The following is a 26,608-nucleotide window of genomic DNA, read 5'->3' as shown; positions in this document are numbered from 1 at the left end:
TTCCATCAAGAGGTGATTACTTCAGTGGCCATACCATTGTTTTCCAGTTGTTCAGTAACTAAGACTTGGTATTTCAAAAGTGGCTTTCATTTCGATGTTGCCTGTAGTTTTCATATTCCCAAAATCTTTTGTCAGGCAACCATATTTATAAGGCTTTCCTGTTTCATCTTCTCCAACATTAAAGACTTCAGAACCAGGAGCTTCTTTATAATAAAGTTTCATAACAGTAATTCAATAAAGTGAGAGAACATAGTTAAAGTGTAAGGACTCTGGTGGGTTCGGTCAGGAGATCTCTATAAGCAGATCTCGGAACAAAGTAATTCAATAAAGTGAGAGAACATAGTTAAAGACTTCAGAACCAGGAGCTTCTTTATTATAAAGTTTCATAATTTTTTTTGTAAATTTATTTTGTATGTTTGATCTATGCATAAAACATGACTAAACAAGCCTAGGAACTATACGAATCTTGGTATTTTGGCTCGGTACCAGCCTCTTACAAACTTTTCCTCACTTCACTTGTCCAAAACAATCTAGAACTTCAGCTAGGGTCATCTATTTCTATATTCAGCCTGTGATGGAAAAAGCACTTATAAATATTAACAGCTATTCCATAATGATGAGACAATGAAATGAAATACCTCCAAATAACTCCAGCAGATTTTTTTTTTTCCCCTATATGAGCCTGAGGAATTAAAACAAATCCCATTTAGATAGGCCAAGTTTTAGGGGACAGTTAATGACAGACACAGTAATTACAGGAAAGGCTACCTCAAAGAGCCCGAGTTCCACATCAGTAACAAACTGTTACTGATGAATCAAGAAGATAAGACTACCTTTACGGACAAACGGGAAAGGGTCTAAAAACAGATGTTCCTGTTAACAATGGGAAAATATCTGGAGAAAAGCCAAAGTCTCATTTATTTGTGCAGGCTTTAGGGAAGAAGGTATAGTGTATGGTTGCCATGCTAGGAATATGAGAAAGCAAATTAGCAACTGAAAGGCTGTTCGAACAGAAATCTATCTTAAAGGCAGTGTATAGATTTCTAGGATTTGTACATGATGAAGTTTCTGTAATGCTTATGTGGATGGTTTGAGGATGTTTGTAATGAGACACACAAACGTGTTTTACCACATGAAAGAGAGAGAGCACAGTAGGGAATCTGACTTCCTATCACATAATTGAGCAGAGTATATGTATGAGTATGCCAGAGTATTGGAGGAGAAGAGGTATATCAATTTTCTGGTGGTGGGAGATGAGAAGGACAAGGCTGCTGGCATCTGCAGCTGGCCTGAGCAAGAGGAATTACTTTGTTTGTTACAACCTTGTGAGCTTTCATGTGTTTGTTTCCCTGGGGGCAGGAGCTAAAACCTGTTGAGATGTGATTGTCCTTGACTTCCTGGAAGCAGCAGATAGCCCACCAGATGACTAATAGCCTCAGCACACTGGTGTGGCCAAGACAGCTACCTCCTACAGTCTCCTGGGTCAGTCAATGGGTGGTGTGGTAAAAACTTCCACTACAATTCTAAGGGAACCATTAGGACTGCTGGGACTCAGCTCTAGCATAATTTCTGGAGAGGGATGGGCAGTTGAGCAGCTGGAGAGCAGAAGCAGGGATGAGAGTTCAGAGAGGACAGAAGTAGCAGGCCGCATAGGTCTTGTGAGTTTTCCCATCATTTGGACAGCCCAGGGTGAGCTGAAAGTGGCAAATTCAGGCAAAAGTAACAATGAACCCCACAAGTACATCAGCTGGAATTTTTACTGCCTTGCAGGATGAATAGGCCAACGTGTAGAGAGAACTTGATGGTGTTGGAAGGTGTTCACTACAGCTGCTGTCTGCTGGCTGGAGCTAGAACTAGATGCCCACAGCTGCGGGGAGATGTATGTGTTCCTTGCTTTTGTCAACTGATAACTTCCTGGACTTCTGAATTAGGAGAGTCTTAAGTTTTTACCTTGCCATAAAATGAAATGCCAAGAGGATCAGGTCTGTAATTTAACAATAAACATGAAGCCAGTAAGTCATAGCTTTGTTTAAATAAGACCTTGTTAGGTCACGTCTCTTAAAAGTAAATTAAAAGGAAAGATATAAGTGGATTCAGCAGCGAACGATTTATCTTTGACCACATGTTATCAACTAGATGGCCTTATGCCTTTAAGTCTAGGTTAATTATGGTTTTCTCCAACAATATCCAATTACATGACGAATAACCTTGGCATCTAAGGCAGGAACCTCTGATATGCGTCACTTCTTAACTCAAGACTGTTATCAGAGTTATCACTGCTGGCTGCTGAAATATCAGCCTGCTATTGTTACATTCCCATTCAGAGCACGCTGTCTTCCAAAACATCCGAGCAGACCTGACAGACTGACAGCTGGGAGTACTTTGACATACTCTACCAGAGGGAACTCCTGGGGGGAATAAGCCAACTGCATTCATGGCACTTCCTCCTTTGTAGTGTGTGGTAACGTAGCTGAGGAATCCAGGGAAAGTGTCTCCTGTGAGAGACAAAGCAGCAAATACATACAGGAAATCTTCAGGTTATATTTCTGCTTTGCACTTATTTTACTCCAGGTTCTGTAACTACTCCAGTAGTTACAAGTTACGAGGACAGAAATGTCTTGCACTGTGAAAATAAAAACTTTTATATACAGGGATCAAGCACTCCACAAAGAGAGAAGCATTCCATTTCTGACTAGCCTTAGACCCCATAAGCAATAAAGACTGAAAAGCATTATTAGAACAAGTGTTATTATTAAAATGCTTCCTAGGAATAGACTAGAAGGTGATGTAGTTTGTACAGTAACATCTTGTACTGTCTTAGAATAAGAAGAGTCATTATAAATTGGTAAAAGAAGGCATGAATTTCATTACAGAATTGTTTGGGATGTTCATTACTAGAAATATCTATTTGATATATATTATTTCTTTATCAGTTTAGCTATATAATGCACTAATTAGCCAGGGATTTGCACTTAATATATTTAAGTCTGGTTTGAATCTTTGGTTATTGCTTTACAAACATCTACTGCCACAAAGAAAAATTATCTTCCCAGCCCTTTACCAGAAAATATAAATTTTTGACTCATAGCTAATAAAACTTTTGTTAATAATTAAAGAATGTTGATGATTAGATGCAGCCTACAGTTGCTATACTTGGATATTACAGATGAGATCTATCAGTATCTGTTTCTTAGTGAATGTGAAAACATTCCATAGGTCATCAAGATGTTACAGACTAGATCCAAAAAATGTTCCTGAACTGGGATTTTGGAATTCCAAATAGTACTTTGTGCTTAAATCCAAGGATAAGACCCTGAAAACTCCCACTAATCTTCTGTTTGACATTGAAAATGCTTCAGCACTCTGCCCAGCGCAAATTTCTTGCTTTGCTTTCTTGCATTTTAACTTTAAAACCCAGTTGGTGTCTGAAAGATTTTGAGTTTGAGTGTACTCAAAAGAACCTCAGATGAAACAGAGCTCAGAAGCCACTGCTGCTTTCACATTTCCATCCTATTTGCATCCAGATAAGAAACATTTTTTCTGGAGTCCCGTTGGGCTCACTCCAGTTGGTGCTCTCAGTATGTGCCAGGTACATCTCATCACAAGTTCTAGCAGTGACCATTACAAAATAGGACTAGGAGGAAAAGAGATGCCTTTTCTTTATATAACAATAAAACTGAGCGTGGAATTTATGTATCAGTTTAGCACTTACAAGGGTTATCCATAAACTGGGGGAGGAGGTTAAATTTCACTGTCTGCCAGGGGGAAGGTTTCTTCTACAACTTGTAGCTCCAAGCAGAACACCTTGCCTGCAGCATTAGGTGTACTGAGCAGGAACAGTCTTTCTGTGCAATAAAGAATTCCAGGTTAGTTGTGTATGTGTGCGCAATAATGCAGTGGATTTGTAGTGTAATGGTTGACATGCACCTAGGATGAGGGAGAACTGAAATCTTCTCTGAACTTCACAGTCTTCTTCTTGGATTTCATTACGTGACATCTGTGGGGGGCATCTAGTCCAGAGACCACAGTTTAGGAATGCTTCTTCAGTAGTGTGAGGTTTTAACCGGAGCAGATTAAGCTGCAATTTCAAAATTTAATCTATTTTTGGCTTTTAAACTCAGGCTTTTTTAATTTAAGATTTTTTCATTTTAAAGTAGCTTTACAGTAGCTCTCTATGGTTAAAAAATTGGTCAGGTGCTTGTGAGCCAAATGAAATGCAGGACTGAGAGTCCTCAAGTGAACAGGGACTGTTTGCAGCGAGTTTGTTCATATTCTTTTTCTAACTGGCTGATAAGCTACATACAGATGCTTTCAAAGTCTCACTGGGACTGCAGTGACTATTTCAATACTTAATAACTTTAAAAGACTGAACCTGCAGTTTTCCTGTTCCAGTGTTGGTACTTTATTTCATGGATACATATTTAGTTCCCCATTTGAAACGAAATTTGCACTCCTCAGGCAGACTCAGACACAAATTGCTGTGATGTTTTGCCTCGGAAAAATTACAAATAACTTGCCTCAAAGTCTTGCATTACACACCAGCCAGCACTTTCGGGTAGCTTTATAGTGACAAGCAAAATATAGACAAAGAACTGTTCTACCAAGAAAGATGCATTCATTCTGGTGGTCTGGCTTTGGAAACTTGATTAAAAACAACTTCTTTGTTTATTTTTACAGTAGTCAAAGGGTAACTGGCAGGTGTTTGTGCACCAGCACTCATGGGAGAAAACAGCCTGAAACGTGGGAGCAGGTGTTGCATTGGCCAACTTAAACCAGAGGGAAGATGACTAAAACCTTCCTTCATTCTCACCTCTTGCCAAATTAAATCCAATTTAGAGCAATGTGTTGCTACACATTGCACCAACATTTAAAGAAGATAAAACCCCTGACTTACTTATTTTAAAACTGAAGAAGTCCTGTTTTACAGTACCATAACAACTTCTCTTACAAAAGAGATGCCACAGGATCAGTGAGCAAAGGGCATTAAGAGCAGAATTTTATATCTTGTCAAGCAGACAGCTCCTCCATCAGCAGAACATTCTCACAAGCTGCACAACAGCACCAATCTACAGCTGACACAGGCACTACATCAGCTCCATCTCTCCTGTTACATCATCCATGTCACTGCAGAAATCCAATTCATCTTCCTTTATGTCAGGTCAGTTTATCACCACAAAGCTGGGTCACTAGAAATCTTACTTTTTAGTTCTAAGAGAGTAAGCTTAATAAAGAAACATGGTAGAAACTGAAATTTTGGCTACAAAGTATTTTTATCAAAAAATTCCTGAATTCCACAGAGATTTTTTCCATTTGTCAGAGTGGTTTAGCGCTCATTTTCTTCCACAAACAAAACTTCAGTTTTTATCTGTAAATACTGGTTTCACAGATGTTGTAGGAATTCCTCAGGTGAACCTTAACATGTCTCTTTATCCCATTTTCTTCTGTGACTGAGGTTACTCAGCCAAGCTGAAACTTCTGTGAGCTGTCACCAGGGACTCCAGTCATATGCTGGAGTAACTCAGTGAGACACACAGTGATGCACCTCCTGCATAAAACACTGAAGCACCCAGACCTTTAGCAACTCTGCCTGTTAAACGCCACATCACCTTCTCTGAATCTAAACTTGTTACCAGACAAAGGATTTCCACTAAAAACTACTGGATTTGGGTCTCAAGTTTTCATCTTTTACTGAAACGTAATTACAAGATCTAATTTCAGGAAGACAACTTTTGTCAATCATTTCTGAAGAAATTCTTCTTTCAGCCAGCTTAGGTGCATACTTGTTGTCAAAAGCAGGTAAGTTTTTGCATGGAAGAGAAGTGGGCATAGTGACAGCAAAAACAAGGGCAAGAACTGAATGATGGGCCCTGCTGATGTGAACCTGTACTTCTGGTGTAGCTCCTACTAAGGGAGTTAAATACGTCCATAATATGAGATCCTGCATCACATCTTGTTACTCTCGAGGCAGCTTCAGCAAGATTATAAAAACCAGATGGATAAAGGTGCTAGTAGTTTAGTAATTCCTGCAGATGATCTTTCCATTTCGAGGAAGATTTCTGGCATGACAGTGTTAGAGGGATTTATGCTGTTTTGCAGAAGGAGGGCTTGAGGCTGCATAGCTGCCAGCCTAAAACCTTTCTAGATCTACTACTGGAAATTCACTTAAAATTAAACATCAGCAACACCGTCCCCCAACAAAGACTTGGAACAAAAAATGTCAAGTAGGAAATGTTCAGGGTGAAGAGAGAATGGTGGTGCTTCTGATTACAGTCAAAATCAAATTCTCCCCCATCCCATTCTAGGATTTCAGAAAGCTTTCCAGCACACATCTGCCTCCAGTTTCCTCTTTGTTTATTCAGTCATCAATTATCAAGAGACTTTTTGTTTTGTCTCAAGGAGCTGCACAGTTTGAAGCAACTGTGGTATCTAAGATGGTTCTGCCTAAACCAAACACAGATTCCTTCATGGCACAGAGAAACTGGTTTGGATTAAAATAAAAATATCCAAAACCAACAACATTTTCTCTGTAAACTGTTCTGAGGGCTATTATAATGTCATTTTTCCCCCTGAAACAATACACAGACTTCAAAAGCCCTGAGTCTTGTTCTCAAACAACAGAAAATAAATGAGATTTGACAGCATGATTTATGATGCTTCCATTCCTTTTTTTAAGAAAAGTGAAATATGTTAATAATTAAAGCAATGCAAATTTGTGTTCTTCTGGTTTCTAAAGTATTATGACATGCACTTGCCTCAAGAGCCGCCTAGGACCAATGTACAATGGCAGCAATTGCACTTGTGCCTTAAATGTGGTAGCTCCCTGGACATATTATTACCTGTGATAAACCAGTGGATTAATGTCTGCTGTTACACTCCCTGCTGATAAGAAATTACAATGAGGCATCTGCCATTCATCTTCCCTTTCCAACAGAACTCTGTCAGTGACTGCCACTCTTGTTACATCATGTAGCTGCTGGCTGGGGACTTGAATAATTTATGCTACCCCTTAACTCACTTTCACATCTTCACAACTCCATCCATAGGAGAAGTTCCATGGTGATTCTAATTGAATATTTACAGAATGGCTGAGTGTATTGGCAACTCTACTTCAGGTTTCCAAAGCAAAGCCACGTAATACCAGTTTAACAATGATTTTGTTGCATTGCAGATACTGACACAAGTTTGTAAGTACAAAACTTGGGATACCAACAGGTAAAGAAATTAAGTTCCATTAGAAAACGTTCACAGGGCAGTTAGAGCTGAGGGAAATAAAATTTCTGTCTTTTTCTTAGACAAACAATGACCTTTCTCTTGACAAATGCCTGTCTCAACCATCAAAGTTCCAGAGCACGTTCTGGAACTTGACAGAATGCCCAGTCATGTACCTTAACTTTAAATTTGTCTTCCTCTTTTTGTAGAAACCTGAAATACAGCTCATGGGGTGAAAATTCACAGGCTTCTTTTTAAGAGTATGTTCTTACTGTATTTATTAACAAAAGCAATCAAAGGACAAATGTATTCATGTCTGTGTGGGCTATCTTTACATACTGTTATCTAACTGAAAGATGCTGAAAGTAACTGTCCCTTCTTCTGTCAGCATGGTAATATGCTTCTTGTTATGAAAATGTTATACAGTTCTGCTGTCAGTTTATTGCACTGTTTTCAGACAAAGTCAATTATAGTCCACTAGTCCTTGCTTTCTTCTAAGAAAAGTCTACTAATAAAGTGTATGGTCCTAGTATTTCTGAGTTCCTTTCATTAGCACTCTCTGTTACAAAACAAAAAAGATACCTCAATATTAATAATAATTTGTCATACACGCATTAATAAAATGTGAGGATCTCATTATTGTATGTCAGTAAACAAAGCTCTGCAATATGAATAATTCCTTCGAATTAAGTGTTAAATTAAATTTGCTCTGTATTAATCTATAAGCTCAGTGTGAAATCCTGATCTAGATTTAAAAATCATTTTACCTTATATTTCAAAAAGAACAAACTTCTTATTGTACTAAATCACATTTGGCATTCCCCATAAACCTGTCCTCATGTGAGTGTATAAGACAAATGCTTGATAAAGTTGTAGGTTGCATGCACAAATTGATGGCACGTGTACTCAAAGTAGGCAAACGATAAACACACGCTTACAACCTGTCATAAATTAAGAATTATATACATTCTAAGCATCCTCAGTTCAATCTTAACTGAGCTGAATGGTCCTGAAGGTAATTTGTGGATACAGAAGTCTGCATGTTAGAGCAATGGTTGGGTTGAAGTCCCAGTGGGTCTTGACTCTCTGGCAAGGTTCAGAGAATCAGGAGCATGAAAAGAGCAAATTGGCTGAGTTGAGCAGCCACAGCGGAGGTGCCCTGGCCTCTGCTGTGTATGCTTTGGAGGATTTTGTGTGGACTACTTCTAATCTTTGTCCATGGATTAGATGCCTACTAGCAGCTAGAATGCTCTAGAAGTGCTCCCAGAGCACAGGGCTTGCTCTATTAGATGGGAAAATTGTCCAGTTTGTCTATTCCAAGACTGCTTCACAATGCAAACTGGAATTTGCAGTATGTTGGGATAGATTCTCAAGAACACACTCCTGAGATGATCTAAAACACTAATGTGTACACTTTCTTTACAAAAATGAGCTATAGAGTACCCTCCCTAAAAATTTTACTGTGGATTGATATTCACAATGTTCTGGAAATCAAAACCATATTTGACACATTATTGGCAGATTTTAGTTTTCATAACCAAAGATTTCACAATACAGTCAAATTTTCTACCCATGGGACAGTGTGCTGGATCCCGTAAGCATTTGAAAAATGCTTTGTCATGCTTTCAATTTACTTTATTCAACTCAAATTCAGGAGCTATTCAGATGTCAGAAAAGGTCCTGCAGCTATGCCAAAGGGAGAGAGAGAGAGAAGTTAAGACTTCACAGAATCAATGAGGAAAAGAATTCAGTTAATAAGAACAATTTTCCACAAATACTTTTTTACAAATATTCTGAAAACTTAGAACTTGATTTTATGTTAAAAAACCAATAAATTATCTTGTAGATGAGGTTGATCAGCCTATTTTTCTATTATACTCTAAACCATAGATCTTTGAACACTAGGAAAAACAATATCTGCACCTCAGGAGTAAGATTATTCTCCTCCAAATGCTCACATCCACACTTCAGTTTCTTGAGGAGTCAATGGGGAGAAACAGGCAGTCTCTGAGTAGGGTTCCTCAGACCAGTTTTAGACATCTGTTTTGAAATGATCTAAGTCTGAAGGAAGCACCTCTTTCTTGTTCTTTTCTGCTACAAAAGGGATGATTAGATGATGGCTGTAGACTTTAAAATTAAAAGACTTAAAGTTTTTTTACAGAAGTTTACAGACATTCTGTTAGAAGAATTGCATCCCAACTGTCTTCAGCATTATTTCCTCTGCAGAGTGAGAAGAATGCCCTGTGAGGGAATTCCAGTAAGAGAACTCTCTGAACTTTTCTGTAAGAAATACATTAATCTCTTGACATAGCCAGCTGCGATTCAGATATTCCGTTTCTTGTTGCTAAGTACAATTTCCGTCATTTACTACCAATATTCACAGTCACACTCCATGATTTCAGAAGCCCAGAGCTTCAAGTGTTTGGATCAGATCAGGGCTTGAGCATGCACAGTGCTAGACACTGTGACTGACCCTGTCACACAAACTTATTTCAATCTACTCATATTTTGGCTCCAGTGAGAACATGTAAATACATGCTTAAGTAGTTTGATGATCAATGGATGATCTAAGAGAGCAACTTAGTGCTTTAAGAAGTATGAGATGCACAAGAAGACAACAGATTATAATTAGAAATGACACTTAATTATAAACAATTAAAAAAAAAAAAAAAAGGAAGCTAAAGCCATCAAGGAAAACTAGTTATCCAAATAAGCAGGCAAAAGAACAGCAGAATTTTGATTTGGTAGTTTTCTATTTTATAATAGAGATGAAAAAATTTCCTACAAATATTATACTCTCAATTCTCAGTAAGAATGGTAAAATTATTAACAACATTTCAGAACAGCAAAAATTTTAACTCCAGAATATGAGCCATCCTTATAATATGGAGCAGAGAAGAATATAGGAAAATGCCTTCTTAACCTGAGAAGTTTATGAGCATGTACAGCCAGGAACTGAGTGCTTGAAAGCACAGGAATTCCATGGCTTTCTCAGACATAAATCACTCTTACTAAGCATAGCTACACAGTAATCTGTAGGACATTGCAGAGACTGTGCAATTCCAAGGTAGCACAAAGTAATAATTAAAGGGGCAAAGATTAATTGCTAGAGATGAGCTCAAACCACAAATTATAAATTTGAACCTTTTAAATCTAAGTTTAAAAAGTTTAGGTCTGGAGATTTCGTTATACTTATGCTATAATGAAGGGATGGCTGATGTAAAACTGTGAATAAGTGTTTTCTTCTTCGATTTGGTCCCCCAATTTGGAATTCCTTTCCCCCCTCCCCATCTTTTGAGAGAATGTTATTACAGCAGTATGGTTAGTCACAGCAATTTTCAGTACAGAAAGTACTTTGGGTGAACATAACCCACTCATAACAGGTTGGACAAAGAAGATGGGAAACTACGTGAATACAGTCCGTGTTTGGGCACGAGGTTAGGCATGAAGAAAAATCAAACTGTGAGGAAACAGAGCGAATAGGCACTTGAAATCTATTTTCCAACAGGGGATCAGCAATAACTCATGTGACAAATACCATGAAATAACATATGAGATCATCTTAAGTAAATCAATCAAGCCACTGTTCCTCTGCTTTTCTAAGAAGTGCTTAGTTAAAAAAAATAAAAAAGGAAATGTCTGTGAAACAAAACTCAGGATTCTTCTTCTCTTACACGTGTGTGCTCCCCCAGATGTGGGGGCCCATTTCTTATCCTCCTGGAGTCATACCCAGCATTTGTCCTTGCGCAGGGTCAACAGATGAAACAGAGTGCACTTAATCCCAACCTGCGCTGCCTTTATTTTGGTAGGCAAGAAAAAAGGGAGTGCTGTTAGGTTTAACTATACTAGGATGACGAAAGTTCAGAATTAAAAGGTTAAACTTTCACTAGGTTATTACATAAATGGGCAGCAGAATGCAACCCTTCTGTCTGCAGCATGTTTTGGACTAAAAGGGAGACACTCGGCTTTGCAGTCTGCTAGAATTTGCAAGTGTTTGTAGCCGTGCTTTGAGTGCAACTGCTGGATAGGACTTGGAAATCTGTAGCTTTTTCCTAAATGTGATATGTGGTGAGATTCTCAGACAAGTCAAAAAACCTTTCTGATAGAAAGAGAAGCTGAAGAGGCAGGGGTTTGGCATATTTCTAGTTGGGGGACGGGAGGGCTTTTTTAATCATCTCTTGAGCTTTTGAATCTCAGCTGGATCTCCTGGTCCAAATGAATGGCTTTAGCAGATGTGGGCAACACAGTAACGCTCTCTTCTCCAGAAAGCCATCATGCTGTGCTTACATTATATAGATGCTGGCAAATCCTCATTTCTGCATTCTCTACAAGTGACTCCCTTCTCTTTCCTGTACCAGGCTCAGACATAGGATAAAACTATATATGATTCAAGTTAATGTTTATGTGATAGAAAACCAAGAACCATAAATTACATTTAGAAAAGTGTTTTATGTGCATGCTCAAAAGGCCAAGGCCAGTTTTTGTCTCCTTCAGCACCTTTCTGAAAGGTAGACTATTGCAAGAGAAGTAGTTTCAGTCTGACCTGATTTACAGGATGGAACAGGATAAACAGGTGGTCACTGTCACTCAACTACCAGCCTATATAATTACCTAAAATAGTAATTAGATCAAAATTACTTGAATAATAAGATGTTATTAGAGAACTGCTCTTTAAAATATTCCTAGGGCATCAGAAATTTGAATTTTTTTTTTAATCATTTCTTACCCAAATTAATCAAATAGTCCTGAAAGTAGAAGCTGGGTTTGATATTTATGTTCTTTGTGGTTTTAGGCACAAATTCTATCGTAGTAAAGACAAAGAGTTCCTACTTGTTTAGCCTGAAAGCATAACACGGTGATGAAGTAGCACAATAATGGTGTGTGTATACCATGAAGTCCTTGACAAAGGAGTTGCTGTTGTGGTCTCATGACCACTGGTCTGCCATTTTCTGCCTCCAAGCTACACTCCAACATAGGCAGCCTGTCATCTTGGCCTTCCACATAAAGCATGGGGTGATACACCAAGTCTTTAGCCTGCTCTGTACCACTATGGCAAACAAGTCATGAGCATTTCAGAGTAAGTAGGTGAGATTTAGAAAGTATTGCATTTCAGGAAGATACAATCAACTTGAGGAGGAGGTCTTAACTGTTATGAAGGAGCAATAAGCCCCTGTTTCAGTGTTTTTAAAATTCATTTACAGTTGCAATATCAGGAGTTACGTCTTATTTTTAAATTGTGTTAATATACTGGAATGTTATTTTTGATAAAAAAGGGAAAAGTGTTAGAAGTTATTTGAAAATCCCTATTCAACTGGGTAGAAGAAATACAGTTCCATAGGTCCTATCTATACAATCCTGTTCTCATCAGAATGAATTGTTGGTAGAGAGTGGCAGTTGGAGTATAAATGTAAGTGAAAAACTTGAAGCATTGACTTACATGTTAAAATTCGAATGTATCTACATTAACAGGATATCAAAAAGAGACATGGTGCTTGTCTTTCTGTATGCATTCACACCATTGCTTTATAAATGGAAAAAACCTGCTTCTCTTCATCCTGTGTTGCAAGCTGCTCATGGAATAAAAGCCTATCTTTTTGTAGCAGACATCCTAAGCCTCTCCTTTCTGACAGCTATGAAGTTCTGAGTAATCCTGATGGGCAGTGTAGCGACAAGTATGGATTTTTTGCTAGTCACTGTAGATTTTGGGCCTTTTCCCCATAAATATACCACTTAATTTTACAAAAATTAGTTCATTTGTTTATTGCATCTCATTTGCACAGATAGAATAGTTAGTCTGCAGAAGGTCAAGTGCACATGTAAGCCTTTGAGTGACTGGGATATAAATAGTCCATATATTTGGCTATTTAGAACAGCATTGCTCATGCATGACTATCAGTTTCAGCAGAAGTTTTGTGTGTGCAAGAGATGTAGGATCACATTTCAAATGATGTCAGCGAGGGCTCCAGGAAGCTTTGCACAACTGCAAAACTTCATCAGTGCAGAACCATTTGGTTGGATGCCTCATTTCTTTTTCTCCCTTTGCTGCAGGGAAAGTTGACACGTTTAATTACTCTTCAGTAGTTTTTTTCACCCATTAAGGTACACGGTTATTTACCTGATCAAGTTTTGCAAAGTAAGTTAAAATAGATTTTTTTTCCGCCACCAGCGAAGGTGCCTTCAATGGTTATATAAGGCAGAGACCAGCCAGCCAGAGCCTTGCCAGTACCCCTCTCTCCTGGCTCTCAACACAGTTGTTATTCCAGTAATGTCTCTCTCTCTTAAGCTGTAGCTGCCAACTCTGTTCAAATGTGTGGTGGTTTTCTGCTGTGGGCAAAGAGCCACCAAGACCGAAGTTGGATCCACGAAAGTAATTTCATGGCTAAATGCCGATTCCTTTACCCACAACTCTTCATAGGCAACAAATTGTGAAAGTATGCCACAAAACAACTTTTTCGAGGGGATGAGGGTATATGAAAAAGTTTGTTGCCTCAAAGCAACAAAGTTAAGTATTAGTAGTCTGGAGAATTAAAAAAAAAGGTGGCACTGCCTCAATTTTTTTTTTTAATAATGGCTTTTTTGTTGTTGTTTTTGATTAATTTTAAATGGCTATTTGTGAGGAAACTACTTTTATTCCAAGCAAGGATTCATCTGTCTGCTTTTGCAAGGATTAAGTCTGCACCAAATGGGAAACAAAACTCCGCCACATCATTCCTGTCTGCGTGGAATTTACAGTAATGAAAAGAAAGCACCTCAGCCTTTTGCCATGGGGTGTCTGGAAGCTTTGTGTTTTCATCTTACTAACCAGCTCCTTAAGGAGGGCAATTCACATTTCCCCTGGAAGAATTTCTTCAGACAGCAGAGTTTGCCAGCAAGAGATGTGACCTCTTCAAAATCTACCCAGCATTTCATTAAGGAGTAAAGACTAAATCTGGTGGTGAAAGACTGCTTGCTGGAGTAACAAAATAAGTAATGTAATAATTGGCACTTATCATCCATCCCCCTTACTTCACTATCATCAACCAGGTTGAACAGATTAAAACCAAAGGAATAATTTAATTTGTATGTGTTGTGATGGGTGCAACTGCCTATTTTCTGTATAAACAGGTATTTATTTATATAAACAAAATTATTAAAATTGAAGTTTCTCTTCTAGTTGGCAGACCTTTTTCCTTCTGTACTAGTCCTAGAGCTAGATAAGGGAACTTACTTTTTCCAGGACAGATTCTTAAAACTCAGTGCTCTGCCATGTGGAGGTTACTGAGTTAGCCTTGGATGAGCTAGCTAAGGAAGTGAGAACCAGTAAAGTTGCTTTAACTTTGGACTCTTACAAGCTCGTATGCAATTCTTCCCAGCAGAGTTAATTAGCTTAGGCATCCAACCAGCAATTTTCACAGCAAACTAACCCAATTATCTCTGCATGATATGATACTGTGTCATGTCAGAGCCCAGAGTATGTCTGTCTGCATATGGGAAAAATTAACCTCAGGTTGTGCCATTGAAAATAGCAGTGGGTGCTCTAGGGAGAGGGACAGTTCCCTTCTGCCTTTCATAATATGAATCTCTAGACTGATAACTACATAGTGAGTACATTTCTATAACCTCAATTTTTGTGCTAATTATAATTTTGAAAGTCAAACTCATTTTAAGTAAAGAGCATGGGGAGTCCAGGGTTCTAAATTCCAGAATACAACATAAAGCAAGAGTTTTTTGACATCCTGTTCAGCATTATCAGAAAATTTTTTCATGGCCAAGTGCCCTCACTAACTTGATAACAGTTCCAATTTAAGCAGAACAGTTCAGATTTTCTTCCTTGCCCTGGAAGTGCTGATGAGCTGGCATTATCTCCTGGCAGACTTGGAGATTCAAGAGAAACTTCTGATAACACACTTCTATTGACAGTGTGGTATTTTCATTACTTCCATTACTGTAGAACTTCAGCTTCTCATTGTACTTATAAATTTCTTCTTCTTCTTCCTAAGAAGTGAGGAAGCACTTATCTTCCCATTTTTCAAAGGACAATGGATGTGCAGGGTTCAAAGTCTTATCCAATGCCATACTCAAGAAAGCTGTGATTTATTTAGGATCTGAACACTTCAGGTCTTCAAAAGGCTAAGGTGGGCCACTGACCAACTTTTTTCTGTGACAGTTATCAAGGTTGTGTTGCTTTAGCTGGTGATGGAGTTCATTTTATTCTTAGTAGCTGATACAGTGCTGTATTTTTAATTTAGTATGAGAATAATGTTGATAACATACTGATGTTAACAGTTTTTGTTCAGTAGTGCTTGCTCTAAGTCAAGGACTTTTTGGTTTCCCATACTCTGACACTGAGCAGGTACACTGAACTTGCCAAAGGGATATTCCATATTGCACATATTGCACAGCATCATGATAAGGAAATAAACTTGTGTGTGTGTATGTGTGTGTGTGTGTTGGCTGGCAACTGTAGATCACATTGGTCAGCAGGTGGTGAGCAATTGTATTGTGCATCACCTGTTTCTCTTGGGTTTTATTCCACTCTCTCTTTTTCATTACCACTACTATTATTGTTATTATTGTTATTATTATTATATTTTATTTTGTTTCAATTATTCAACTGTTCCTGTCTCAACCCACAAGTTTTACTTTTTTCTGATTCAGCTCCTGCTGCGGGGGGCTGTGAGTGAGTGGCTGCATGGTACTTGGTTGCCAGCTAGGATTAAATCACGACACAGAAAAAAGGGTAAAGAAACAAGCACAATATAAAAAATAAGAGGGAGACCATAATTTTCTGTAAAGACTTTAGTACAGATAATTACACTAATGCTAAACATATTCTGGTCAGGGCACATAGCTGTTATCTATTATAACAGGAAACACTGCTCAGTGACGATTTAATTTTGTTAAGTTATTTTTTACACTTGAATTATAACTATCCATCACTCTGATGCTGAGAGATGAGGCATTAAGCTAATCCTATGCTCTTAATCTCAGGTTGAGTGATATCTAGTCAGTGCCTTGAAAAGTTACCTTCTTTCACTATAGCCATTGTAAACATTTTGGCATTTTTTTATCTATTATTTACTGTTTTCTAGTAGGAAGATAAGATTTTTACTGCAAACCCCTCTTCCTCAACCTTTATAGAAAAAGAACTTCATACACATAATCCATGTTACCTCAAGGAATGTGGATTCAATGGCAAGCCTGGCATTACTTCTGAAAAACTTTAAATTTGAAGCTAGCACAGAACGAGTAGTATAAAGCAGATACAGACATCTTCTGACAAAACCAGCTACTACCATTTTACAGTACAGCTTGATAATGTGCAGTTTCAATATGGACTGATCTTGCATCAAAGATCCCTGAAGAAATACAGTCAGTACTCCAGGCTCCTGTGTTTCTTTTCTTACTAGCGTAATTATCCTCTTGCAATTGCTGGGACTTGCCCTCTAGATTTCTGTCAGCACTGTGTCACTATTACATTAAATGACAGCAGGACAGTTTCAGCATATTTCAAAGATGGAGCATTCAAGAAAGATGTCCCTCTCTGAAGGCACGCTGTGCTTTGTTCACTGGTTACACCCACAGACATTAATAATGTCAGCCTTGCATTGATCAGTGACAAACCCTGTTACATTCTCTTGGAAATTCAATTCCCTTGTAAAATATGAGATTGGGCATTACATGACACATTCAACACAAAGTCTCAGGCCTTTTTGGATCCACAGTTTCTCGCTCCTGCTCTTCCCTGCAAGTTCAGTATGAAAGGAGAGGTGTCCAGAATGGACAGCCTCTGGCTTTACAGCACCACCAGCACCATAAGACTTCTGTGATAGATTGGGACAATGGAGCTTGTCTCCAGCAGTCACTCTCAGAGAAACCATAGTTTCTGCTGTGTTTGTACTCGATAGTTTCTTCTTCCCACACCTCTTACAGAGCCAGTTCTGGAATATACAAATTGTACTTAGAATAGTTTCAGCTCTGTACATGATTTGGAATACCTTGGGGTGAAATGTAAAATTCTGTATTATATATGACACTACAGTCCTTAATTTGTTAGGTACACCGAAAAATAACAATAGCAGGCAAAATATTTTTTAATACAAGAGATGGAACCTCTGAGAATCAGTTACACCTTTGGCATGTGCTCTTGGAGTCATTTTTCCATTCCTAGCAGTTTCCTTACACAGCACAGCACATGTTCTCATTCTTGTACGTGTATATACTGCAAGACATAGGTAAGAATATATGTAGTGGAAACAAGATCTTGTTCTTCTCACTTCTCCTAAAGAATTTTTTGCACTAAGAGCGATGTCAAACTCCCAATTTTGGACTGACTTGTTATAAAAATGCCAAATAAAATGATGAACGAACCCGTACAGAAGGGCGTTTTTTTGTTCTCCTCTCTCCCATCCCCCATTCTTCCCCCTAATGCATAATAACATTTGCATGGATATAACTTCCTTAGTACTAGAGTATTAGGAACTCAATTGTATTTACACTGTAGATTATAATTGGCATGATAAAGGATCACAAGTGTATCTTTTTTTGTCAGCTTGTTCCATTAAGAACTTCTAACCATGGATCATTGATGTAACAGATCATTATGGCCCATTGTGTCAGTTCATCTGTTGGGATCTGTGCACTACAAGCATGACAGATTTCCTCTGCAGCAATTATAGTCTATTGTGACAATAGGATTTAATGAATATAAACAGCAAACCACATAATCTGTTATTACAGAGCACAGCTATGCACCCAGATGGGAATTAAGTTCCTAGACACTGCCAGTTGCAGTTTAAAAAATTGCGGCACTTCCATTCTTCGCATTATTAGATGCAATGCTCTGATTTACAGCATGTATTTATCTCTTCCCTGGCAGGTGAAAGGTCTTCAGAATTTAAAGCTTAATCTGCAAGTGTCCTCTGATTTCATTTTTTTTCTGAGTAAACATTATCTCTTAGGTTTTTAGACATTTACTCCCTGCCTTTCACTGTAATACTAGCCATACTGTTAATGTTTCAGTACTAGCATTGTAGACTAAACAAGCAACCACAATAAAATTGGTCACAGAAATTAATGCAACATAGCAGAGTATTCCTGTATTGTTTCTAAAGAATAGACACTTCTACTTAACAGTCATTTTTACAAAGCCACACCAGTGCAAATCTGTAAAATCACAGTGACTGAAATTTTTCCTGAGTGATGCAGCTGAAGGTCTGATTTAGAGACTTTTGACACATGCTTGTGGAATTAATACTGTCTTTAGAAGTCCAGATTTTCAGCTTTTGAATTTGAGTTCTGGACTTCAGCACATCAGAGCTTCCAATTACAGTGCTGGTACAGCTATATTTTCATCTATGCACATGGACATTACTGGAGTATACATACTTCATTTAAATAGTTGAAAGTTCACCATAAAGAATATATTAATGAGGACTACATGTGGATGAGCTATGTAAACGCCATTGTGGATCATCATGGTCATTATCATGTAATTTTGAGAAGAAATTCCCAATTAAACATATCTCTATATACACACTTGAATAAAAAAGGGAAGAGACTCTTACCTAGCATGCGAACACATTTGACATTCTGGTCAGGACTATCAAATGAGATTTCTCCGCACCTCTGGGGAAAAAAAAGATATATTTCATTAAAGACTCTGTGATAGTACCCCCGTCCTCATCCTCTGATACCTCTGTTTATGTTTTGGAACTAGAAATTTTCAAGACATTGTAAAAACATCAAAATGAAAGTCTTTGCAAGTAGCCAAAGTTTGAGAAAAAAATGGCTATCACTAATGAGCCAGGATGGATCAACACTGTATTCCAGGGTGTTCACCGAGGAAAACTCAAGGTAACATCTATTGCCTTTGGATCTGTCTTAAGCTATAATACAGAATATTATACAGAATACAGAAGTGTTGGGTTGTTTTCAAAGACAAGATATCATTTTTGAGTTTATGCAGACAAGCCTGTCAGTTTAGCTGCCAGGAGAAACATAACTGGTGTGCTTGTGAGTCTGACTGAACTTCAATTTAAAGACAATCAGTGGACAGATCCCACTAACTTCAGTAGTGGTTTCTTCAGGTGCTACATGAAAGATTCAGTTTCGTATCACTACACTCAAAGCTCATGAGAAGGGCTTAAGGACAGCCTCATATTTTATAGGTAAAAGTGGTCTATACTTCCTTATCTATGTACTTACTGTTTTGGTGTCCACGACCAAATGGGAATAAAAGCAGAGTGAGTAAAGTTTGGAAAAATAACTGAGAGCTGTCCATTTCCCTTCCTCTTTCTTTCTCTCCCTTATGTACTTTCTCCTTTTCAGCACCTATGGTGAAGTTATTAGTATTGCGGGTTTTTTTGCTTTTTTTTTAAATTAATGAAAGTGTCATTGCAGCAAATATTAAAACCTACAAAGACTCAGGTAAGTAAAAAACCTCAGAGCATCAAAGATGAAACACAGCAGCAGTTTCATAAATGAACAACACAGTTGGAACTCACTATTTTTAAAAGACTCTTCACCTCCCTCACACTGAAATAAACACAAATAAACAAACACAAGTCCCACACAGAGTCTTTTCATATATCAGTACATCTAAAAAGAGCAAACAGATGCCTGTATTAACCTTCCTAGGTGGGAGCACATACTACTGAAACATTGAAAAAGAAAAACAAAACCTTGCATTTCAAAGTTGATTTTACTAATACCAGCTCCCTGTCAGGAGAAACAGATACTTGGTATTTATTCTCCTAAGAAGAATGCTTAAATATAGGCATCTTTTCACAGAAGTCTCCCAGCTCCTTCTTCTCAAACAAGCATACTTAGACAAACACGAATGGAAGAAAGCATGTAAAAATTCACTGCCCACCTCACCCCTGGAGTTATGCTGCTCTGTGAAAACCTTTGGTTATTTTTAATTCAGTCCCTCAGAGGTATTGTATGTTCCAGACATATTTACATAAACATCACATTTCAGGCTGGCAAATGGTGTCTTACAATATCTAACAATACTCACCAGTTCTAGTGTTATGAAATTGGGAAATCGGCTGATGTTCCCCAGAGCCCACTAAGATCCCATGGGATCCATTATGAGGATGGATGAACTTTGAAAGCTTTGTAAGCAAGATTCAGATAACTGTATACAAGTTCACAGCCTTATCTGAATTCCCTTTATGCCTACAGCCCATAGAACTGGTTGAAAATCACGCTACAACAGTCAGCCTAGGAGATTTTTCACCACTACCACGGCAGCTGGAAATACCAGGAGAAAGAGCTTCTGCAACAATTTAATTTCTGTTGCTGGTAAAAGTTCATAGGTACATGTCAATGGGATGGAAAATAAACTGTTAACAAACTGCTCAGAGCATCTGAAAAATACCTAGTTGGATCCTGGATGTGTAAAATGACACAGAAATACAGCAGGAACTCACTTTTGCTCCCCCAAAGAATAGAATTGTTTGCACATTTTTGCTGTTAGCAAATGTTTTCCATGAACAAGAAGCGAGGAATGATTTCAGGATTTAATCTTTAGGATTAAATTGGGACTTTGCCACAAGTACTATGAATTCCTTCCAGGGTTGGATAAGCTTCCTCTGTCCTTTTCCTGGACTGGCTTACTTCCTTTTCTGATTTAGGTTTGCTCTGCCTGCTAGTACATTGTGGTTGGTACTGTGAGATGTGGCCAAGAGTCTCTCCAGACCCAATCCATTTCCAAACTAATCTTACAGCAGCTGCTCATTCCCTCCTGAAAACATCTAAATTGGCTATAGAGTCAGTAAAGGATCTATTAGGGAGAAGGAATAGGAATTTGACATTAGCTGCTGGTTATTCTACTTTTTAATTTCAGCCAGTCAGAAAACAGAGCAAGAAGGAGGAATGACCTCAGACATATCTGAGTTTGGGATAATTTACATCTCAGTTTGGGCTTCATGGCTGGGCCCAGCACAGTATTGGTTGGACTGGTTCTGCTATATGCAATCCTGGATGTTAGGCTGGTGAATTCACAGAGGCAGCCCTGCTGAAAATAGTACTACCAGTGTTCATATCCCTGGAGTGCAAGAGTCTTTGTTGCTGAAAATCTTAAAAGAACTTTTGTGTTTTGAATTGGTCAGATTTAACAAAGAAATGGGTAAATACAAGTAAAATTCAACCCTCCGAGTCTTCATTTTACATTCACATATTTTAAATAACTGAACTCTGGACTAGACTGTGTTTTTATCTCTTTCTGTAGGAAAGGAAGGCATAGGTGCTTTCAGTGAATAATATTTTCAGTAACAGAGGTGTATTTCTACATAGAATTGCAGCCTGCAGTTCATTACACATGTGAATTTTTTTTTAAAATTTATATAAGAAAATAAATAAATAAATAAATAATCTACTCTCAACTCCCTTTTCTGAGATTGAATGCATGCCATGATGGTGAGTCTGTTACACAAGCTGCAATGTAGTAAACTAGAATGGAACTTACATGTCCCCCATGGAAAAGAGACTGAATCATGGAGCAGCTGAAAGTGGAGTTTAAAATAAAGTGAAAAATGAGAATAGGGACAAAAGGACTTGGAATTCAGAAGAAATTTGGCATGAACTCAGGTCCTTTAGTGAGGTAAGTAAATTGGAGAGCTTGAAGCCAGCCTGGGTGACTATGATGGCCCAGTACCACTTGTCTGAAAAGGGAAACACTGAAAGGCACAGACACCATCTTCCACAGGGAGAGCCTCTGTTGGAGAAGGGTGCTTTCAACCAAGATGACCACTTTGCAAGATACTATGAGGAGTACACAGGAAAATGGGCAGTCATCTGCAAGAAGCCCTGTACCAAAACAGTGTAAATAAAACTGCAACAAAGCAGGGCATAACTAACAGGGAAAAAGTTCATGCAGAGAACGGATGGAAAATCTACTCTGTGTACTAATGCAGTAACTCATCTCATGTTACTTCTCTGGTATTACATGATCATTCATAGGTTGGGTTTCCATTTCCAGCATGCCTGGGCTCACGCCAGCTGCATTGGAGGATTTGAGATATGTAGCAATAAACAGGGTGGGTTTATATACCCCAGCCAGAATAAGCTCTTAGTTTGTTGGGGTTTTTTGTTTTCTTTTTAATGGTGTGGAGAAACCTTTACCTATGAAACAACTGGTTTTGAAGTCACTCTATTCAACTTCTTTCTGTATGATAGACTAATGCATTACTTATTTTGAGGAGGAAGATGCAAATCAAGTAATTGAAATAAATGGGTCTAAACTCTTTTCTATGACAAAATTCAGCAAGTAAATGTCTGAAAAGTGCTTTTCATGAGAATTGCGGTAAGTGGAATGTTAATTTTCTACTTATTAAAGCCATATAATTAACACTGATCTAGCATTTAACTACTTTAATCATTTTAGTTTGTATAGTGTTTTAAAAATATAACAGGAACTTTGCTGGCATGAAATTTGAACGTGTGTAATTTTGACCTTTTTAAGCTGCAGACAACCAAGTCTTGTAAAGCCAGCTTAAAAGGTTATTGGAGCAGGAACCATATTTATAGGCTTCTTCTCTCTGATCTGTTGTGCTCTGCATGTCCTGAGTATGATGTTCAACACGTCTCTTCAACATTGCAATAATCAGGGAGGTACTTGATGTACATGATCAGCCAAATGTGACAACAAATATTGGATCATTTTCTTTTTGCAGGAGGTGACAGGGATTATTGTACCTCCAAATAGAGGAGGTGTGTTAACTGCACATTGATTGCATGCCAAATATTTTTTAAGAATCTATTGATTTCTTTTTTTAAAGTAACCTTCAGTTAGTATGCTTTGCTTTTACCAATAGTAGATGGAAGTAGATCCCACATAACAATATAGTTTGGTGAAAGAGCTTGCTCTTTCTTTCTTTCTTTTCCTAGAGTACTACATATAATTTCTTATTCCTTTAGAAAGTAGAGTTAAAAGATATACTCATCAACACAACTAATTAAAAGAATTTAAGGCAGAGCAAAAAGCTTCTATGCTTTTATGACTAAATGGATAACCTCAGAGGCAAAAAAGTGTTACTGTTATTCATATTTCTGTTTTCCTATCACATTCCTTTCTCCATCACCTTAAAAGTACTTAAATAAAGTTCTCTAGTATGCAAAAACATAATTCCATTTGCCCAAGGATTATAGCTGTAAAATCTGTTAGTGTGAAAAACAACACTACTTTGTAAGTCTTAGCAAACATCTATAAAAACAACAGGCCATTCATAAATAGCTGAAATCTAAGGGCAATATTTCAGAAAGAGTCAGGCCACATACCTTTCATCTTCAGGCTGCATGGAGGCCGTTTAAGGTTGATTCACCTGATAAACTATCAGAGTGTAGGAACTGTAGGATATCCAAGGCCTTGTGCTTCCCATTCTGCCTCTCCTCTCTGACAGGGAAAAAGGAAGTACAGGAACTACCAAAGCTGACTGATGTGTAATCTATCTCACCTGCAGCCTTTTCACTATCACCTCCCCAGAATGAAAGCCTTGTAATAATATCTGCTAGTGATTAAATGAATTTTTATGCAAAACAAGGAAGTTCCCTACCGATACTCTTTAATCTTGAGATGCACTTAAATGTCAGATACTTCTGAATTTTGCTGAACCTTTATCCATGGTCTTTGCTGGCCTCAGCAAAGGAAATAAAACCGCTGCTTATATTTGTTTAGAGACAAAAGCTCCTTTTCTCTATATCACGCTGTATTTTAATTTTTACAGGCCCATATTTGATCAATTTTCTCTGAAGACAATAATTGCAAAAGCTCACCCTATTCATGTGACCTTGAATTGATGACTCTGTATTCTTCAAGAATTTTACTTTGCCTTTCTTACATGAAAACATGTGTATAATGAATACAGCTTGAGAATTACATATATAAACATTCCCATTGGTAGCAAACACTACTAGAATCTTTCAACTAATGAAACTGCCCAAGATCTATAAAAAATTGTGATTGGTTTTATGTACTGCTTCCCAAAGACTTATTAACAGTTCCCATAATGATTATAGATAAAATCTTATACTTGCCTGAAAGTTTAGATCTACAATAGGCAAGTCAAGGGTTTCACTAAATTGGGCTGAAAATAACTACACTTCCCTTTGTCCTGGGTTGCAGTGTATTCTATTCCCATCCCCATCAGCCGTTGAAATCAGGTGGGGCAGTGTTTCCTTGCCTCCTCCCCCCAGACTATCTTTCTGTTAATGGCCCATCATTGTCCTGCCGCCTGACTCAGAGATAACTCCCTCCGGACCATCTTCTGTTAATGAGCCTAATCAACACTTGGCCTCATGACTCATTACCCCATTGTGAGATGCTCCACCCAGAGGGAGGAACCAAGCATTCCATCCTGGATATAATCTGAGACTCTGAACACCAGAGACACCCTTTCCACGGGATTTCCAGAGGACAAGAGCTACATAGCCAACACTGGACCTTCTGAGGAAGAGCAGCCCCTTCTACAGGATCACCGCTTCAACAGACCCATATCCACCACTTCAGGGGACTGCAGCCACCATTTTATCAGACTGCCACTGCCACCCTGACTAACAGAGTGTCAGGTTGTATCCTGACTCTGTCAGTTTGAACCGGTGTTTTGTTTTTATTTTTTCATTTAATTTACATATTAAATTCTTATTCTGACTTGGCGCCTCCCACTGGTTTGTTTTCAAACTAGTACACCCTTGAACTGGCATGTATTCTGTGTATGTCCATCCACTTATAACTATGGTGTAATCACAGCATACTGAGGATTGCCTTTAAAATACTATTAGCAGCCAGAATGCTACATATTTTGCTATTCAAATTACTACTGTTATATTGCAACTATTATATTGCAGCTGTAGAGTATTTCATGGGTAAAGTTTCCAGCTTCCCTATTTAGCCTCAGCATTGAGGCATACTTAAACTGAAAATTCAGGTTCTATTAACACCTGAATGATTTTCTGCAGAGTAGAATAGCTATATCTGAGCAGACTTGTTTTGAGAGTTCATCCCTTTCCAAGTTTTCCCAGTGAAAGGGAAGGTTTCTCTTCCCTCCAAGAAATTAAAAAATATTGCTTAAGTAACCTTTCAACACTGTCACTGTCAATCTCCACCAGCACCTTGGCACTGCATTTCACTCTGGAATCTACTATGCCGTAGACCCTCAGCTAGTCTGAACAGAAGACACTGCAAATTAAGTAATTGCAACTAAATTGAGCAATAATTCCCAACCAACCATTGTTGCCAGTAGTCAGCATCTTGTTTGTGGGCTAAATAGCCTGAGGTGAACCTTTAGGCAGTTCATTTTATAACAAACCCGTGATTTACTATGGTTAAGAGTGGTTTGAAATGGATTAATGTTGCTGGAAAATGGATATAGCAGTTTAGCTGCTTTGTTTTCTTCTTGAGTCAAGGAAAAAAAGTTTAACAGCGTGTGACTTCATTAGGGAGGCGCCAGTAGCCTTGACCCTCGTGAGAATCTGTCAGTGTTTCGATATGGCATCCCTACTTTTAAGTGTTTATAACAGGGGCACTGGGAGCCAAATCCAGAATTACTTAGCAATAAAAATGTTGGGTTTTAATAAGCAGTAAGTCACAGTCTAGTGTGCACTAATGGGTGAGGCACAACTTTCAGGCATGTTCTGAGGGAGTGCCATCATCCATGAAATGTTAAAGAGCAGATTAGTTTTCTACCCTCATGGGATGAATCTGTATTACAATTCATTTTCTAGTTTACGTTTAAGAATGTAAAACATCTGTAGATTACCTAATGGATCCTCCCACCACAAAAACAGTTCTAAGTGGGAGGGAAGATGGGAGGAAAATATCAATATTAGGGGAAAGGCAAATATGTTCTCTCTATTTATTTTTGCTCTGATGTGAAACATCAAAGTTTTCTGTATTTAAAACATTTCCTGGACCACATAATTATCTTTCCTTCTCTGAATTGTAGAGCTGGGCTGTTCTCCTAGTTGCTTTCCATGGTCACAGCCATTTTAACTTTCACTTTCTATTGAAATATGTAATGGGAGGAAAATACGGGATTAATTCGTGAAAATTTAGGTCTCAACTTCAACCTCATGTTTTTGTCACATATCTCCCACCAATCTACTGTATCAAAGCCTCAGAAGTACCAGCTGACACACCACTCTCTCCAATAAGCAAATCAAGGGTCTGTGGAAGAATGAATCTCCTGAAGAGTCTCCTCAGGCTGTTCAGAGCAATGTGGGATGAATTTTGGCACCCGCTTATTTGCGTGTTCCCACTGCATACCATATGGTTTGCAAACAAAAGCACAGTCTCAGGAAGGACAGGAAGACTGGGTGCCAGTAAGATGACACAGGCATCTGCCGAATACGACTGTCACCCTGACCACTTCCTGAGCAGTACCAAGCACGAGTGGCCACCTGCTACTCAAGAGCTGGG

General features: G+C 38.2%; 1 protein-coding gene across 2 annotated transcripts in view; it reads right to left on the bottom strand.

Annotated features, from left to right (window-relative positions):
- Window positions 1-26,608, bottom strand: part of PDE7B (phosphodiesterase 7B) — a 172,110-nt gene that overhangs the window by 97,305 nt on the left and 48,197 nt on the right. For both annotated transcript variants that reach the window (XM_017737200.1, XM_008635956.2), the window contains exon 3: window positions 18,756-18,816. In XM_017737200.1, the coding sequence (XP_017592689.1) occupies window positions 18,756-18,816 (61 nt within the window). The remainder of the gene's footprint in view (window positions 1-18,755; window positions 18,817-26,608) is intronic.

Source organism: Corvus brachyrhynchos, unplaced genomic scaffold, assembly GCF_000691975.1.
Source record: "Corvus brachyrhynchos isolate BGI_N302 unplaced genomic scaffold, ASM69197v1 scaffold6, whole genome shotgun sequence".
NCBI lineage: Eukaryota > Metazoa > Chordata > Aves > Passeriformes > Corvidae > Corvus > Corvus brachyrhynchos.
The sequence above is the reverse complement of the archived record's forward strand: the minus strand, read 5'-3'. Positions and strand labels throughout refer to the sequence as shown.